At 38.4% G+C, this 18,308-nt stretch overlaps 1 protein-coding gene across 4 annotated transcripts; it reads left to right on the plus strand.

Annotated features, from left to right (window-relative positions):
- Positions 1-209: 209 nt before the first annotated feature.
- LOC104606509 (zinc finger CCCH domain-containing protein ZFN-like) lies at positions 210-10,863 on the plus strand. 4 transcript variants are annotated; one of them, XM_088894659.1, is made up of 7 exons: positions 210-814; positions 1,179-1,351; positions 2,110-2,163; positions 7,830-8,010; positions 8,193-8,507; positions 9,751-10,026; positions 10,106-10,863. In XM_088894659.1, exons 2-7 carry the CDS (start codon positions 1,308-1,310, stop codon positions 10,445-10,447), a joined length of 1,212 nt encoding a protein of 403 aa, XP_088750785.1. In that variant the 5' UTR covers positions 210-814; positions 1,179-1,307; the 3' UTR covers positions 10,448-10,863. The 4 variants fall into 4 exon arrangements, with proteins under 4 accessions (XP_088750785.1, XP_088750784.1, XP_010270053.1 ...); XM_088894658.1 differs by having other exon boundaries at positions 7,894-8,010; positions 9,820-10,026; XM_010271751.3 differs by having other exon boundaries at positions 211-814; positions 7,894-8,010.
- The last annotated feature ends 7,445 nt before the right edge of the window (positions 10,864-18,308 follow it).

Raw genomic sequence — 18,308 nt, forward strand, 5'->3', positions numbered from 1 at the left:
CTGCGGGGCCCATTCTATCTTACATCCAACGGCTTACAACTGCTTACGCAAGAGCAAGAGGTTTCGCGCTCATTTACGGTGAGGATTTGTTTTTATTAAATGAAATGTAATTTCCAAAAAGAGAAACTATAATTAATTAAAGTGTATAAGATTAATTAATTAAGGGGACTAATGTTTAATATTTAAGAATTTAAGTGCAGGTACCCGAGAATAGAAGTTGGAATTTGGAAGGAAGAAAGAAAAAGGAGAACCCTTTTCATATTTCGGGCACTTGCTTTTCTCTCTCTAAAAATAATAAAAAGACGCAAAAGGATCCCCAATTTTCTCGACTTTGAATCCGAAATAAAGCGAAAACAAAAGAAACGGGAATCAATCAACTGATCTTTTCTTCCCAATCTGTCATCGGAACATCAATGAATAGAATATAGGTTGGTTTCAGTAAGTTATTTCCAATTCTTCGATTTCTCCTCTTCCATCTGGCGGTCTTCCGGCTTGAATTGGTGGTAATTTAGTAAAAATCGAGTGTTTTGGGATTGCTGATGGAATGAGGGATCGATCGTTGCTAGCTGGTAGTGTTTTTGGTGAAATTGGTTGAATGCTGTTTCGAGGGGAAGAAATTTGAAGACTTCTTTTCTTTCCTTTTTTTTTTTCACGATTTCCCCCCTTTTCTCTTGAGGGGATTGTGGTGATTTAATCGTTTTAGTTAGTAGATTGCCTAAGGGTTTTAGTTCGTTACCGATGCCGGATAATTGGCAAGCTCAGAACAATGGTGTGTCTACTTCTTTTAATAATGCCTCGGCGGATAACCTTGAAGGTAACTTGATCTCTCTCGCTGTTTCTTTTTCTTCTCTTGATACCTGATCATTACCCTGTTATTGTTTAATGGCATTGACACCATAGTAAGTTTATTTTGGGTTGATCTTTAATTGGGTATTTTCAGTTGGTTTTATTTCAAACATTGATTGTTTTGTTAAGTCCGGAATGCCATAAGCTGCTTAGAGCTGTTATTTGACTTATTTCTGTTGTTTGATTTTGGGTTTTATTTTGTGTCTTTTCTCCATTTTGTTCTTCTAATGGAATGGGCTGCTCTTCGGAATAGTTGGTTCGGATGCAATGCATTCATGATTGAATCTCTAATTGCTGCAAATATATTGATTTTACATTCTTATCAATTGTAGACAGCATGTGGCGCTTGAAAATTCAGCCTCATGATAATCAAGAGGGTGTTGCTGCCAACTCCAGTCCGTACCCAGATCGCCCAGGTGAACCTGATTGCATATATTATTTAAGGACAGGGTTATGTGGTTATGGAAGCAATTGCCGTTTTAATCATCCTGCTTATGCTGGACGGGTAAATACACATTCTTGTTTGATAAGTAAAACATATTTACTATATGGCCGCTGTCTATTCAATTTACAGTTGTTTGTCTAGTATGGAAATTTCTTGAAAATGCTCTATTTTGGCACTCCTATATCTTTCACTGTTATTGTGAAACTGTTCGAAATATTTGGATTTAATGGGGCTTCATTTATTGAGAGGGTGCTTATATGTTTTTTTTTTTTTTTTTTGATAAATGAATGCAATTTTATTAAACAAAGAAAGAGTGTACAATCAACCCAAGAGGAGGCATGGGGGGTGTTACCTCCCCCTAGGACTGAACAATATGCACATAAACACACACAAGCTTGAATTACAATTATAAAGTAGCCCAAAACAGATCTCCCCTTGATACCTCTTGTTTAGCCAGAGAACCAGCCATTGCATTTGCCGATCTGCTAACCCACTGAATCCTAACTGTCATGTTTCTTGTCAGCCAGTTAATTCTTTAAAAGATCCCTGTAACCCCAACAAACTGTTTCTGGATTTGTCAGACAGCCCACTACTACATTGGAGTCCCCCTCAACTATCATGTTTTCCACTCCAAGTTGACTGGCCAGCTGTATGCTTTGTACCGTTGCTAGTATCTTGGTCCTTGTAAAATCACTGAAAAGGTGCTTATATGTTATGGTTTAAGGTCTTCAACTGGTGATCCATTTTGGGCTTGCTTTTCTTTTTCAAAACTATATCATGCTCCATTACAACAATTTATAACCATTTTGTTTGTACAGGCTGTTCAATACAGAGGTGAACTACCAGAAAGAGTTGGACAACCTGATTGCCAGGTATATGATCTTCAAAAGTCGAGATTGTTCACATCACATCACATGCATTTTCTTTGGTATTTTGAGAATGAAATCTGATCATTATATTGGGTATACTTTGTAATTCTATGAAAAGAGTGAGTTGGTTTGCCATCTTTTGTACTATTCACATTTAAGCTAATTCTCCAATTCCTGTGATTCCCATATTAAAATGGTATGAGAAATTAAAATATGAAATTAAGAAGCATTATCTCATCATAGTATATGTAAACAAAATGAGTTGATATGTCCCATTTTTATTCTCTTTATACATATTCCAAAAAAGAATGAAAAAAATTCTTTGCTGTCAGTCTTGGTTTGGTGTCATGAGAGATTTTAACAAATGTTGATCTTTTGTCTAACTTCAGCATTTTGATGGTTTAGTGGATTATCAATACTAGCTGTAAATCCATAATCCCTCTCCCTGCAAATTTAATTTGCATCACTTAAACCAGACAAAATATGGTTAGAGAACCAAAGGAAAAAGTGGTGTAATTCTTTGCTGTGAGTCTTGGTTTGGTGCCATGAGAGATTTTAACAAATGTTTATCTTTTGTCTAACTTCAGCATTTTAATGGTTTAGTAGATTATCATTACTAGCTGTGAACCCATAGTCCCTCTCCCTGAAAATTTAATTTGCATCACCTTAAACCAGAGGAAATATGGTTAGAGAACCAAAGAAAAAGTGGTGTATGTAGTGAAAGTTCTGTGTATGGATTCTGCTGTGCTATGCACACCAGTTTTTATCATGATGCCCATAACTAAAAGTACTTCCTTTTTTGTTGTTAGCTGAATAATTTGTAGAAGTACACTAAATCCTAGGATCTTTAATGGGGGTGGGGGATAAAAGGTGGATGCATCATCGTAGCACCTTGTGTACTACTGTTGTTGAACTGTTGAAGGCATCTCGTAGTTTTCTGTTTATAGGACTTCTCAAGTAGTACTTTTTTATATCATGTTTGATTGGGGAAACCTGTGTGATTCAATTGTTGGCCTAAGAGGTGTGGTCATTTCCTTTTTATGGGTTTACTTGGTCTGTGTGCAAAAATGCGGAATTATAGTTATGAACCCATTTGAAATGCTATAGTGTATATTTCTTTCATTACAGTGTGAGGTGAACTCTAAATGGAGTGATAGAGGATGATCTTAGTCTGAATGACTGTATAAAAGGTAGATGCGATGGTGTATAGTTCTTTAACCACAGTAGCAGGTGAACTCTAAATGGAGCTGAAGAAGCTGGCCATGGTCTATATGATTGTATTCTCTTGTGACGATGGCTTTGGCTAAGAGCAAAAGTCAAAATTGGGTTGTTTTTCTCTTTTAGAAGATGTGCTTTTCAATAATTAATAGTGATATGCATCCTCCATCAAAGGGATTTTCCCAATCACCATCCTTTTGTTTTATCAAATTTTTCCAACAGAATCACCTTTTGTTCAAGACACAGTCAAGTCTCTTATTACCTAAGTTAACGTAATGACTTGGCTGGGTCTTACATAAAAGGAGGCAATACCACGGTTTGATTTTTTAGTATTGGAAGCCAAATCAATTCAGCTGAGCCTCCAAGTTGACTGCTGAATTGCCGATCTATGCTTCTTCCAAACATTTGAAGGAGATGTACTCAGCTGGATAAGGAGTGTGCTTCCCACATCTTGGTGTAATGTGGTCAAGGCGTATGCCTTACTCATTGCACACTTTACATGGTGGATAATGTAAGCAAACATTAATTATCAAAAAAAAATGTAAGCAAACATTGAATTTTACAAAGGGCTGCTCTTAGACATAAATCCATGTCCTCAAACCTGTCAATTGGATATGGACCTAATGTTTGGCATTTTCTTGCACGAAGTGGCTGCTCTTAGACATATAAACCCATGTCCTCAAACCTGTCAACTGGATATTTTATTGTTACAAAACTAATCAAAGAAACTGAGCACTGGTTTTGAAGGGCTATCCCACTGCTTTTCAGCTTTCATGGATTCCAAGGCATGGAAAGCTCAAAAATAATGTTTGGTGTATGGCACAGAGAGCCAGAGGTGGCTGTTTCTCAGCCACTTGAATGGTTCTAACCCCAAGCTTCTTTTTCTAGCTTTGGCCCAACTCTCCATGTTTTTTCCATTTAAAACATTTTATGCAAGACAAATTATCCTTTTCTCTCTTCTTTACATTAAATTTCATTGCTTTTATGCCACTGTTATTTTTTTTTAAGGGCAAAACCTCCCAAATGCTCATCAAACATTACTTGACTCTTTCCAGCTGCTTTTGTTAAGCAGTTTAACTTAAGTCCTCATAGACGGGGTCTTGAGCTTTTCTACTAGTGTATTGATTAATTTCCAAGGGCACGATTGCAAGCTGCAAGCTTGAAGTTCCTAGTGCTTATCGCATTTCTTAACCAAAATTGAAAGTGGCTTTTAGTTATCATTTCTGCATCCATGGGCAACGGGAAATCTAGAAAAGCAGGTCAGTTTTTCTTTGCTGTCTTTTGTTATTTAATTGGTTCATCAAAATATCTATTCGATTGAATTTTCTGTGTATCTTTGTTGCAATTGCATTGCTTGCCACTTAGTGACTAGAAATCTTCTAAAGCATGCAAGTTTTCTGTGTTAATTTTTTGCTTTACCTCTTAGTGTTACTGATTGTGGGCTCTGGTGTTACTTAATGTGTCACCTATCCTATTCTACAAAAAATATTTAGAAATAGTGTTAAAGTATATTAACACAATGAGATATAATGTTGCTAGATAAGGTGCAAATATATACAAAAGCATGTTATTTTGAAGTAATGTTTCTTGAAAAGCTTCTTTATATGATGCCTTCTTTCATTTTCTTTCCACGATCTTCTCTCTCTGCCTCTTAGGAGGCCCACTTAATTTTGCATCATTAATATGGTTGAATCCTGACACTCTGCCCTTGTTTGCACTAATCATGTGTGAATTCAGCAACCATATTCAGCATGAGGTCCCATAGTGTATGTTCTTTGTTGACGACATAGTATTAATTAATGGAAATTGTTTTCAGCAAGAAGAAGACAAAAGGCAAAATTAATATTTATATGTTAGGTCAACCAGATTTAATATTTATATTTATATGTTAGGGCGATCAGATTTAATATTTATATTTATATGTTAGGGTGACCAAAGACAAAAATGCCCCTGCGGCATATAGTACATATTTCAACAGAAATAAAGAGGGATTAAATGCAAAATTAGATTTATGGATAAATTTAATAGAAACAAAAGGTTTTAAAGTATGACAAACAAAATATATGCAATGTAAATTTAATAATAGCAGGAGTCGTTAGATGGCTTATGGAGGAAGATCATAGTGGGTAAGTAAGGGATTCAGAACAATGGATGGGATGCAAAGATTCCTGATTATCACATGTTGCAGCCTTTGGAGAGGTATTTGTAAAGCCTTCCCCATTTTGTGAAAGGTTTGAAATACAAGGTGGGTGATGGAAGCAGGGTCAGGTTCTGGAAAGACTCATGGTGTGCTGAACAACCTTTGCAGGTTTTGTTTCCAGATCTATATTGGTTAGTTTGTAATAAGGAGGCATCAGTTGCTGATTTTTTTTTTTTTTTATTTGGTGAGATGAAATTTTGTGTGAAATCCTGCCTTTAGGAAGGGTTTGAGACTTTGGAACTGGGGCAGATCTCAGACATGCTGTCTTTGATTCTTAATCAGAAGTTTGATTTTCAGGTGAGGGATTTGAGACTTTGGAAGTGGCATAGCTCTGGTTCATTCTCAGTTAAATCCTTCTACAAGAATCTAACTGGAGGAGACCTAACATCCCCTTTTAGAGAGTTATGGGGTAAATATGGCTCCCTCAAAGGTAAAGTTTTTTACTTGGATGGTGATGTTGGACAAATGTTAATCTATGGAATATTTGATTAGAAGGGGTCTGGTGCTGGACAACACTGTGCGTGCTCTTTGTGAAGAGCATCTGGAATTTTCTAGTCATTTGTTCATCCACTGTAAATTCACCAGCAGGTTGTGGACCCACTATCAATCCATTATTCAATGGCAAGGGTGTCATCCTAAGTCTGTTGCTGAGCTGTTGGCTGGGTGGTGTATTCAAAATATGAGCAAGAGAGGCAGGTCAGCTTTGGCTTCCCCTGGCTATTATCTGGATTACATGGTTGGAAAGAATGCTCAGCATTTTGACAAACAAGAAAACTCAGTAAAATCTATAATAAGCTCTTTGTTTTTGTTTTGATTAGAGGACATGCTCTCTGATAGTAACATATACAGTGGAGAGTTCTGCAATTCTTTTTTGCCTATAATTTTTTTTTTTTTTTTTGGCTTGTTAAGTACCCTGTGAATTGTTATACAGAAATTCATTGTACAAGGGTGTTTATAGTGGAGTATAATGAAATGTCTTTACCTTTTTTCAGAAAAAAAACTAATAACAGGAGTGGAAATCAGGGCATACTTGGGAAGAGATATCTCAATGTAACTCTTTCATTACAAGGGAGAGATTGAGGAGGATGTTACTCATAGTTTTTTTTTTATTTATTTTTCCTTTTTTTGTAGAAGGTAAGTAAAGTTGCTCATTGTTAGAGTAGGATAGGATGGGCAAAGTGAAGGGCTGCATCAGGAGTCCTTTATGATAGGGGAATACCACATAGTAAAGGGCAATTTTATATGGTAGTTGTAAGGACAGCAGTGTTGTATGGACCATGGAGCAGAGTGTTAGATAGTCAAGAAACAACATGTCCAAAAAAATGTGTAGTAGAAATGCAAATGTTGAGGTGGATGAGTGGTAAAACTAGAAAGGATAGGATTAGAAATAAACTTATTTAAAGGAACCTAGGAGTAGCTTCATTGGGTGACAAAATGAGGAAAAGTAGTAAGAATCAAAAACATTAAAAAATGAGGAAAAGTAGTCTATGATAGTTTGTTCACAAGCAAAGAACATTGGCAACACCAATGAGAAGCAATCTGTTACAAGTTGAGGGGTCTAGAAATGATTTCATGCAAATAGGACGTAGGTCGAAGTAGTGAGAAATGATTTAAGGGCCCATAATTTAAGAATGGATATAGCATTAAACAGAGCAGAATGGTGGAACAGGATTCATGTAGCTGACTCCATATGGTTGACAGGGCTTAGTTGAGTTGAGTATATGGTCATTTCCCCTTTTGTGTGATTCCTAGAGGTTAATGTGCAGAATGCTGGACATGTTGTACCCCTTGAAGCAGAGTAACTCTGGTTTACGGCTGTAAAAGAGGAAGTGATTGTAATAATTTTGTTTATGCAAGAGTGCCATGTATTTAGAAATGTGGCATATTTACAATCAATGCAATTCAAACAGATAACAATTAGTGTATGCTTCTAATAAAGTTTGGACCTTGAGATGTTGTATTTAGAATTTTTTAACTCAGTTGATATGGATATGGGTGGCTTCTCATGGCTAACACGATCCTTCGTTCTGTTTGTATGGTGTTTATATCATGACAATTAGTGTATAATATTAAGTACTCACCATTTCTGAATAATAGAAGAAAAGCATTTCTGAGAAAATACTAGTAAAATAATGAAAAGAGTGGTTGTTTTCATGCAAATAGTTCTTTTAACATTTCTAATTCATTAAGGCAAAGGGATCCAGCTTTGCAATCTCTTATTGTTCTCCTCTATGTCGGGTTTTATACACAGGAAATTAGGCTCTAAGGAAACAATCTTTGTAATTGGTGCTTCTCTGCCTTTATGTACTTTGCAGTATTTCCTAAAGACAGGAACTTGCAAATTTGGAGCAACATGTAAATATCATCATCCACGAGACCGGCATGATACAGCACATGTTCTGCTAAACATTTTAGGTCTGCCTATGCGTCAGGTATTTACTACTTTTTGATTTTATATTTTTCATCTTCCATCCGTGATATGGTGGTGCTTGCTTCAAATGGTTGATGTATCTGGAACGGATTGGATTGTGATGTTGCATCATTCTGACTTTTTCCCTTCTAAACTCCAAACAAGGTGATACATGCAATTTTGACAGTAGTTCATTTTTAATAGGAAGAAAAATCTTGCCCATATTACATGCGAACTGGGTCTTGTAAGTTTGGAATGGCTTGCAAGTTCCATCATCCTCAGCCTGCAACACTTGGACTTGTATCGCCTATAACCGGACCCACTGCCTATGGATCTACAGGCTCATCAGTAGCTCCTCCATCTGGTGTACCCTATATAAGTGGAATTCCAGCTTGGTCTTTACCGAGAGCACCATATATTTCTAGTCCCCGCATGCAAGGTCCCCAGGCCTACATGCCTGTTGTTCTTTCACCTTCCCAGGGCATCATACCTGCACAACAGGGGTGGAACACTTATACGGTCAGTAAGTTTCTTCAATTGAATTGCATATTGATGTGGTTTTCTGCTTTCATGCAAATTTCATACCAGAATTTGGATGCATCTTTTTTTTTATAGAACTTTGGCAGCACTATATGTACCCAATGTCCCAATAGATGATCTAATTGAGTTCGTTAATGGAGTGGAAACTCTGATTACTAAGGTGTCAACTATTGTTTTTAATGTCTGCACAATGAATATACATAATTATTAATCTGTTCAATCAATAACTAATAATATTTTCTCCTATCATTGCTGATCAAAAAAATATTGTCCTATTATCCTTGCCAGCAATCATTGACATGCTCATTGGGTGGAAAGCTTTATTTTGTTCCATTTCTTATTTCACTTATAAAAGCAGACCAAATTGTCTGGTTGACCAGATAAAGTGGGGAACTGACAACTGGGCCTGGATCTGCTAGAAACAAGATGTGTAACACAGGCTAGTGCACCCAATCAGTAATAGACATGTCAGTTTCTGGTACATCTGGTAACAGTACAGATCACTGATGTGCTTAATTTTAAGGAGTTTTAACTGTACAGTCCACCCATAGGGTGGAGCTAAGATTTCTAGGGGTGGGCTGAATCCTGACCATGGATTGATGCCAAATCCATGGGCAGGATGCGGAGGTGGCTGTAATTTCAGATTTCTGAGGGGGAGTGCAGTCCACTTATCCCTTTTTTTTTTTTTAATTTGGTGTACTGGCCCATGTTACATTTCTTGTTTTTAGCAGACCCAGAGTCCTGACAATCATTCCAAGTCTTTCTGGATAAAGGACCCGTTATGCTTCAAAGTAGAACCCAGGTAAGTCGTGCAGTTTCATAGTTAACCATGCAACCTAAGTGGTTTTGAATGAACCATTTGGTTTTGGAATATTCTTATAATGTTTGAACTATAAAGTTAAAAAAAACATGGGAGAATAGATATGCGAAGGGGTGGAAAGAGATTAATATTGGACTTCTTGACATGGTCTACCACCGCAGTAAGCACTTAAGAATTGACCCAAGAATTGGTTCGTGGTTGGACTGAAGTCCCATGACATGCTTATCTCTGTCTATCAAGATCTAAGTTGGTTGTGATAACTATTTTTTCACCACTTATTAACACAATTTGCACAACAGCAAAACATTGTTAGACCATTGAAATATCGGTAACTAACTTATTTGACCTGTTTGGTACTATATAGTTATGCTATACGTATTCATATTTTCATTTGCCAATCAGGGCACCTTGAGCCCCATTTCTTCTACCAGTGTTCTTGGATCCAATATTGCCTACAACTCCAAACCACAGGGTGAGTCAGGTTCAAGTGGACAGGTCCAATTGTTGTCAACATCTGTTCCACATTTTCCCGAGAGGCCCGACCAACCAGAATGCCAGTATTACATGAAGACAGGAAGCTGCAAATTTGGGCCCACTTGCAAGTACCATCATCCAAAAGAGAGAATTGCTCCCCTTGCTACAAGCACTCTTGGTCCGCTTGGTCTCCCCTTGAGACCTGTAAGTTGCATACCTAGTCAATCATATTATTGATCATATTGGTTTTGGTGCCTCACATCATGTTCTTTCTCATACGCAGGGCCAGGCTGTATGTACATTCTACACTTTGTATGGGATCTGCAAATATGGTCCAACTTGCAAATATGATCACCCATTGGGAGCATATTTTAGTTACAGCATGAGTCTACCTGCTCTGTCTATGCCAGATCCAACTCTTTTCCCTTATCAGAGAAACTCACCAATGGCCCGCTCAGCAGAAACTTCTCCTTCTAAGTCATCAAGGTTGCCTGACAGGAAGCCCGAGGTTTCCACTACCAAGCATCAGAACCCAGATACAAAGCCTCCGGAAAGTCCACCACAACAAGCAACTCCAACCCAGACTTCACCTACTTCAGAACTTCCACATGATCAATCCGATTAAAGCTTTTCTTGTTGATCTTTGTTTTGTTTTTTTGTTTTTTTTTTTTTTTAAATTTTTGTGCGTAGATCATTTCAAGGAAAAATTTCGCATGTGTGCCTCGCTTTCCCCCTTTTCACCTGCGATTCTGTGGAGTGGGTAGGCTACAAAATTCACATGGTGGGTGAAGGCAAGAGGCATGGAAGGCTTTTCTTTTTTGTGGTGAATAAAATGCAGGTGAAAATGTATGTTTTCTTCTTTAATTTCTTTCTTTTTTCCACAGATGATATTTATTTGTCTCCATAGAGTTTTTTAGTTGTTTGATATGATGGATGGTACGAAGGATGAGGAAGTTTGGCATGTTCATTAGTGCCACCTTTTTCTTTCATTGTTTTAAACTTTTACGTGAACTAGTCAATTTGGTAGCAATGTTTGTCCAACTCGGCATGATTGACTTTTGTTCTCGTTGAGATTACTGTGGTCTGTGGAACCTAACTTGTCTCCCTTGCTCACCCAATTGATTAATAAAATCTTTCACGTGTTAAAACGGTAATGTTTTGTGGGGGAAAAGATGAATATTAGAAATTTTGGTTGAAGTGAGGAGATGAGAAAAGCATTTAAACAAAATAATCCACCGGAATACAGAGTTACCTCCAACCACAACCCCCGATTACAGCCGCTGCTAAGGTAATTATAGAGTTATTGGATGGCCACCCGCCGCTTAGAAAGTCCTAATGGAAAATTTTTGGTTTTCTCCTAGACTGGCAGCTGGGTTTTAACGAATCAGTCTGAAATGCAGTGCTCATCAACTGGTTTTATGATTTTATCATTCGTATCATCAGCTGATTCAGCTTTTTTTTTGAGAGCTGAGAGCTGGGTTGCAACTATTGTGAAGCAAGTAGAGGTATGGATTCTTTGGGTCCTTTAGTTCCGTTGATTTCCAAGCTCAACCTAACGTATGGAGGAGTTATGGACCTATGACCATGTGCTAGACGACAGGGTCGTATGTTGGCAGTTATCTTGGCATTGGCAGGGGGCTGACTTTCTGGTAGACATCAGAGGTTAGGGTTGGAATATTGAAAGGGGAGGGGGGGGGGGGCGGGGGCACCCCCAAAGACAAGAAAACCTTTCTCAAACGGCGAAAGCCAGCCACTGTTCTGTAATCTGTACTGTTGCTCTGGTTTTCTAACATTAGTGAATGAATGGTTGTAGGCTCACCCGAAAAGAAAAGGGCTGCCCTGCAGAAAGGAGTTGACCTCTGACGTCAAGTCTTGTCTACTACCCACCTTGCCTTCTCACTGCAAATTCTACAACGAAAACCTCAAAAGTTGAGTTTTACTTTTGCTCCTTTTTCTTTCCTTTCATGCTCTTCCTAGCGCACCCTGTCCGTTGGGCTCTCGTTTGGACGATTACGCACTTTATAAAATGAGCGTAACTGCGTAATTCAAAGTAGTAGTATGCATGGTTTTTAAAACCGAACCGGTCAGGGGTCCGGTTACCAGTTCCAACGGTCAGCCTGTTCTGACAAAAAATAAAAAAAAATAGAAAATAGTTAAAACGGTTCGAACGATTAATTGGCCGGTTCAGTGGTTTGTTGACCAAAATCAATGATTTTGGGGGAAAATGGAACCGGTCATTACCGATTCTCGGTTTTTCTTATCCAACTGTCTGGTCCGGTCCGGTCCGGTTTTGAAAACCATGAATGGAACATATTGAATTGGACTTGACTACACATAATGGTCAAAAGTATTTATTGGATTAGATTGGATTGGACCTGGTCCATCCATAATGGATTTATATTGGATTGGGTTGGATTGAGCCAATATCTGATACATTTATAAAATATAATAATACAGGTGTCAATGGACCAAGTTTGGGTGGAGACCAATCTAAATCAAAACCAATTTGAATAGATTGGATGGTCCAGAGTCCAGGCATTAAATTAGACTGATCGAAAATGGTCTAGAATATTAGATTGGGCCTAGTCCATCTGTAATGAATTCATATTGGACCGGATTGGATTGGGTCAAATCTGGTCCAACTGACACCCCAAACTCAACCCAGACTCGTAGAGCACGATGTAGCAAGAATACCCTATTTCATTTCTCATGGATCCATTCTTCTCTTGTCGACCTACGAGCTCTTTCTCACTCTGTGGACATGAAGACTGATTGGCAAGAATGCATGGTGTACATTTTCTGGGCTCCTCAGGCCGAAGCTTAGCATATCTAGCACAAATTCTCTCTCTCTCTCGCCACCTTAAACATCTCCCATGTTAATATGGGGAAATGTTGAATGTGGCTTTGGTTACATGTGGCACTTAGTCTTAGATGGCTGTATTAGGCTCCCCACCCAACACCACCCATCAAGTTTAATTCTGATCTGTCCTTCGTGTGTGTGTGTTTCTGTTGGGGGTATTCTTATTGCTTAATAGCAGCCTGGTTGGGGGTATTCTTGTTGGTTAAATAGGAGCCTGGTGGGCTTGTCCGTCATGGCCCTTTTTATCAGGTTTAAGGCTGCATTTGGCATTCCTTATTTTAAGGATTTGTTTTCTTTTTGTAGTTAAAAACTTGATGTTCATAAGGGTATTTTAACTGTAAAAAGGAGATAAGTCCTTAAAATAAGTAATGCCAACCTGGCTTGGACTTTTTAAATAAACCCAGCCTAAGCCTGAGTCCAGCCTGATAGTATTATAAATAATAAAAATATATATTAGTAATAGGTAATTAGGAAATAACTTTTATTGTTTCAGCAACTTATTAAGCTACTAGCCCTAACCTTTTCCATTTTTCCAATCCATTTCTCATCTGCAATATTTTTTATGTAGAAATGTATGATTGGATAAACAAGTAAAAAATATGGAATTAGAAAATAAAAGTAAGATATTGTGTAACATACACTGGGATTCGAGCTTGGGTCGACATTTTTTATTAAGGTTGCATTTGTTTGTGATACAAACGTCGAACTAGGGTATTTATGTACCCTGGTTCACATTTGCAACCATTTGATTGACATACACTTTGCATTCTTAAATAGGAAAGAGAGTATTTATATAAAGTATATATTTGCGTTTATATTGCAACCAAACACAGCCTAATAAGTGGTAAAAGCCCAGCCTAGGTCTAACCCCTAACACAGCCATCAAGTGCAGACAATCAAGATTCCATTTATGTGGAAAGGACTCTTTCCTCTTTGAAAAGGAGCGGAAATATTCTAGTCTAAACTTGTTCTTCATAGAGGACTACAAGATTAGAAGAAAATTACGTTCTATTGACTTCTTTGCCAAGAAATGGTACCTCCAAGTTTGTTCGAGCTCAGTTTGTTTGCAGTGTAATTTTAACTGTGCTGGTGCATAGGAGTGTAAATAGATTGATTATAAATTCTGGCTTTTCATATTTGATTTTGTCTTATTTATTTGTAAAAATAGGAAGTAATCAAGTAAAAAGATATGATTCTTACTTTATCTATATATATAACCTAAAAGCAAAAGGGTGTAGGGCCATTGCTGTGCATTTGCCAAATAGAATCTTTTTTATATAAGTTAAATGAAATCTTATAATCCTATAATCTTTCCCTTTTCATGCTTTTAACCATTACCATTATAAATTTAATTAATTACAATGATGCCATTGAATAAAAAAACAATTATAACTTGTTCTTTCTCTTTTTCCTCTTTTATATTTGATACTAAACATGCAATTATTTACAATGGTGCTACTACTAATTATTTATAATGATGCCACTAAACTTCTACCTTTTTCATATCTGTTAAAAATTATCTTTTATCTCTCATTATATTTACAACCGGGTCGTGTTGGGTCGTGCCATGCAGGCCATGCTTTCCTCCCTTGTGATATTTTAGGGGGTCGGCCTGACACATCCTTTGGCTCGAGCCTGCACAAGCATGTGTCGTGCCATGGGCCAAGCTGGTCTACGGGCCAAGTCTTAGGCCAGGCCTGCCACAAACCGAACTAATCCATGTTTTTAAAAAAAAATTGAAAAAAATAATGAAAAGTTAACATAAATTAAAAATAGATAAAAATTTTAAAAAGATCTTAGCATTTTATTTTATATGAATTTTGATGTATAAAATTGTTTATACATGCAATAATAAAATGAAATTGAAAATAAAATTATATATTATATAATTATTGTATATAATATATGGCCCGAGCCCATACGGGCTCGTGTCATGTTGCAGGCCAAGTCATAGTCCAGGTTGGGCCACGAATCGGGCTAAGCCATATTTCTTAAAAGTTTTGAAAAAATAATAAAATTTTACCATAAATTAAAATGAATAGACAAAAAAAAGATCTTAACATTTTATTTTATATGAATTTTGATGTATACAATTGAAAATAAAATTATATATATTAATATACTATATAATTATTATCAGGCCATGAATTGGGTTAAGTCATATTTTTATAAATTAAATAGATAAAAAATTAAAAAAGATCTTAAAATTTTATTTTATATGAGTTATGATGTATACAATTGTTTATATATGCAATAATAAAATGAAACAGTATAATAAAATTGAAAATAAAATTATATATTAATATATTATATAATTATTGTATATAATACATGGCCCGAGCCTGTATGGGCCCATCCCGTGCCATGGGCTGGGCTGATCTGCGGGCCAAGTCTTAGGCCAGGCTGGGTCATGAATTGGGTTAAGCCATGTTTTTTAAAAATTTTGAAAAAATAATGAAAAATTTAACATAAATTAAAAAAATAAACAACAAAATTAAAGAAGATCTTAAAATTTTATTTTAGCCTGAGCCTGCACGGGCTAGGTTGGTCCACGGGCCAAGTCTTAGGCCAAGCTAGGCCATGAACCAAGCTAAGCCTGTTCATGGGCTCAGTAGCCCAGTAGTTCAACCCGACCCATTAACAACTCTAAATTAATTAATTAAATAATTTGAGATAGCCTTTACTAATCTTGTGTTGATAATACATAAAGTTTTATTTATTTATTTACTTATTTTATTTTACTAAATTATTTAATTAGTTAATAATTTAATAATATAAGTGATGGAGGATGATTTGGCCCGACCTACGAAATGGTGACACGTGGATCTGACTCAGCACGAGCAACAACCCAACATCGTGGGTACGACTAAGTAACGAGCCTATAAAGCAGCTCGCTACATCATAGCTCGCAAAAGAAGGAGTTCGCCACAACGCGAGCTCCGGGTTCCCTGAGCTACTCCGAAAGGGATATTCTGAGGCAACTTTAGCTCGCGAGCTAGGGAAACTAGCTCGCCCGAGCCCCCAGGCAGATAAGTCATCCCAGGGACCAACTCTACTAAGGGTAACCCTGAAGCATTCCGAGCTCGCTACAAAGTAGCTCGCGAACGAGCAGTACGAGCGTCCCTCAGGAAGCTTCTATTTGACAGGCCGTACCGATTAGACTGCACCACGTCCCTTAACCGACGGCATAGTCCCTGTCCTTTCGACAGTCTGCACTCACGTCTCTCAGCAGGCGGAGGCGCGCCGGCCCTTTGGAGACGTGTCACTCACCCGGGTAAGGAGTACGTTACAACGGCCACCTGCGCAGCGTTGACAGGTAACAACTGTGGCAGGGGCCCAGTGGCGGTTATCCCCGATCTGACAAGAATGTCCCTATAAAACCTCAGGGCAGAAGAGAAACTTCTTCTTCAGACTTCTAATCTCTCAAGCATAGTGAAAAAGCGCGACCTACACTCTTAGCTACCGCACACTTCTTTTCTCTTTTCCTTACGTTCTAACTTAATCATCGGAGTATTCCCATCGGGTAAAATCCCCAGGAATCCTTCATTTCCATCTTCTTAGGTGCTGTCCGTCGCCAACAAGGAGCCAGTCAGCAGCCAGTTAGGAGTGCCCGGATTGTGCCGCATCAATAAGAAATTATTATTGCTAGCAAAGTAAGACAGAATCTTGTATATATTTATATATATTTACTCTCACTTGATTGTATATTTATCTCATTTATTTTATAAATTTATTTATTTATAAAATTAAATTTATTTATTGTTTTCTTAATTAACTTTTAAATAAAAAATTTACCTTTCACAAAATTTTTCTTATATAATAATTTATCCTTGAAAAGCCACTTATCATCATGTTTTTCCCCTGCAACGCAAGGCCCCTCAACTAGTATAAAAGAAATTGGATGTAGGAGTGTTTGGAAGTGAGGTAGAAAGCATGACTATATGACCCCCCACTTTATACGAGAGAGAATTAAGGTAGAAGGAAAGTGGTACAAAATTTGTATAAGCTTTTAGGATGCAAAATTTGCACTGGTGTTTATAACAAATGAGATAAAAAATGCAAAATTTGCATCAAATAAGAATATTGATGAGGGGTAATTTGGTCCTCCAATGAGATAATGACACGTGGCATCGCAGAAGAGTTGGGTGACACCTTGGCACCACATAAGCATACCACTTCGGATGCTTCGCAACTGCATCAGCAACCTCGACTCCACCTCGGTAGGCCGAACTACGAACAACTGGGTAGGACCTCAGGTTGGTGTAAGAGGTGACCTACTTCCACCGAATTGCCTTGGCCCCAGTTAGCGACCTTCCTGACGTGCCAAGCGACCTCTCCCTTAAGTGGTCAATCGCTTATGAATTCCTCGGGATCATGACGCTACGTTGGAAGAGCTGGTTATCACCCCACCCCTTTCCAGGCGTGGAACCACCTCCGAACCAGACAGGTCGGAGATCTCAAACGCATTTAGTGAGGCTCACGACAGCTTTTTTATATAAGGGCCTCACCTCCAACCTCATGAGATACACACGATTTAGCACTCAAGCTTTCTAGCTTTCTCTCTTGCTTTCTAGCTCTCAAAAACTCCAACTCGCTGACTTAAGCATCAGAATGCCCATACCGGGTAAAAGTAGCCCAGGTACTCTGATCTTTTCTCTTTTTGTAGCTTGACCAAGCGACCTACATAGTCTGGCGTCCGAATGCCTGCACCATCAATTGGCGCTATCTATGGGAAACACTATACAAAAAGTCATACTCTCACACCTCCCATTCAAGTATATCTTCAATGGCATCATCCACCAACACTCCCGTCAACAACACTATCAACAACAACTTGGTCATAGGGGGCAAGACAAATCTGCAGTGCACCCCGAGATGCCCTCTGTGACTATTGGGCAGTTTACCATGCCCCTAACCTTACCAAGTGTCCCCGTTATGCAGGACCCCAACTTTCCTCTGTTAGGATTGATGCACACTAGTTCAATGAATTGATGTAGTACGCCCGTTGGATAAACCTGTAGATGAGGACATGGGAAGGGCGCTTTGCTGCCCTAGCAAGGATGCAATAGCAATAGCAACAACAACAGTACTAGCAACACCAACGAGGTCAGGCCGCTGGGTAGAACACCGACCAAAATCAGAACCAGCAACCTAACAACCAGAATCAGAACCCGGTACTTGACCCACCTTGCCTCTCTGACGACCAAAACTAGGTCTTGTTAGAGGAATTGAGCAAGACCACAACACCGATCGAGACCGAGGCTACCAGCTCGACTGAGGGGTCCCGAAGAAGGCACCGTAGACGCACGCGTTAGGCCATAGGAAGGAGTCGCCTTGCTCCAAATGGCAATGAGGAGGCGGGAAAGAAACAAGAAGAAAAGAAGGAGGTGAGCCAGATTGGCACCTCGTCGGCATAGGAAGGAGATCCCCGTGGCCCTACGACTGAAAGACTTCAAGGTCCCTAACCTAGAATCCTATGACGGGATAACTGACCCAATCGACCGCCTTAACATCTTCCAGGCCCTGATACAGCTACATGGGGAAAATGATGGGGTATTCGGGGCTGGCCGCGGGTAGGGGTGGCCATGAGTCAAGCTTCTCATGAGCTATTCGAGCTTAGCTCAGC

This window comes from Nelumbo nucifera, chromosome 1 (assembly GCF_055504915.1).
Source record: "Nelumbo nucifera cultivar China Antique chromosome 1, China Antique-T2T, whole genome shotgun sequence".
NCBI classification, from domain to species: Eukaryota; Viridiplantae; Streptophyta; class Magnoliopsida; order Proteales; family Nelumbonaceae; genus Nelumbo; species Nelumbo nucifera.

Coding starts and splice junctions, on each gene's coding strand:
- LOC104606509 (XM_010271751.3), top strand. CDS start 739: ATGCCGGATAATTGGCAAGCTCAGAACAATGGTGTGTCTACTTCTTTT. Junction 2,164..7,893: donor TTGGACAACCTGATTGCCAG/GTATATGATCTT, acceptor TGTACTTTGCAG/TATTTCCTAAAGACAGGAAC. Junction 10,027..10,105: donor TTGGTCTCCCCTTGAGACCT/GTAAGTTGCATA, acceptor TCTCATACGCAG/GGCCAGGCTGTATGTACATT.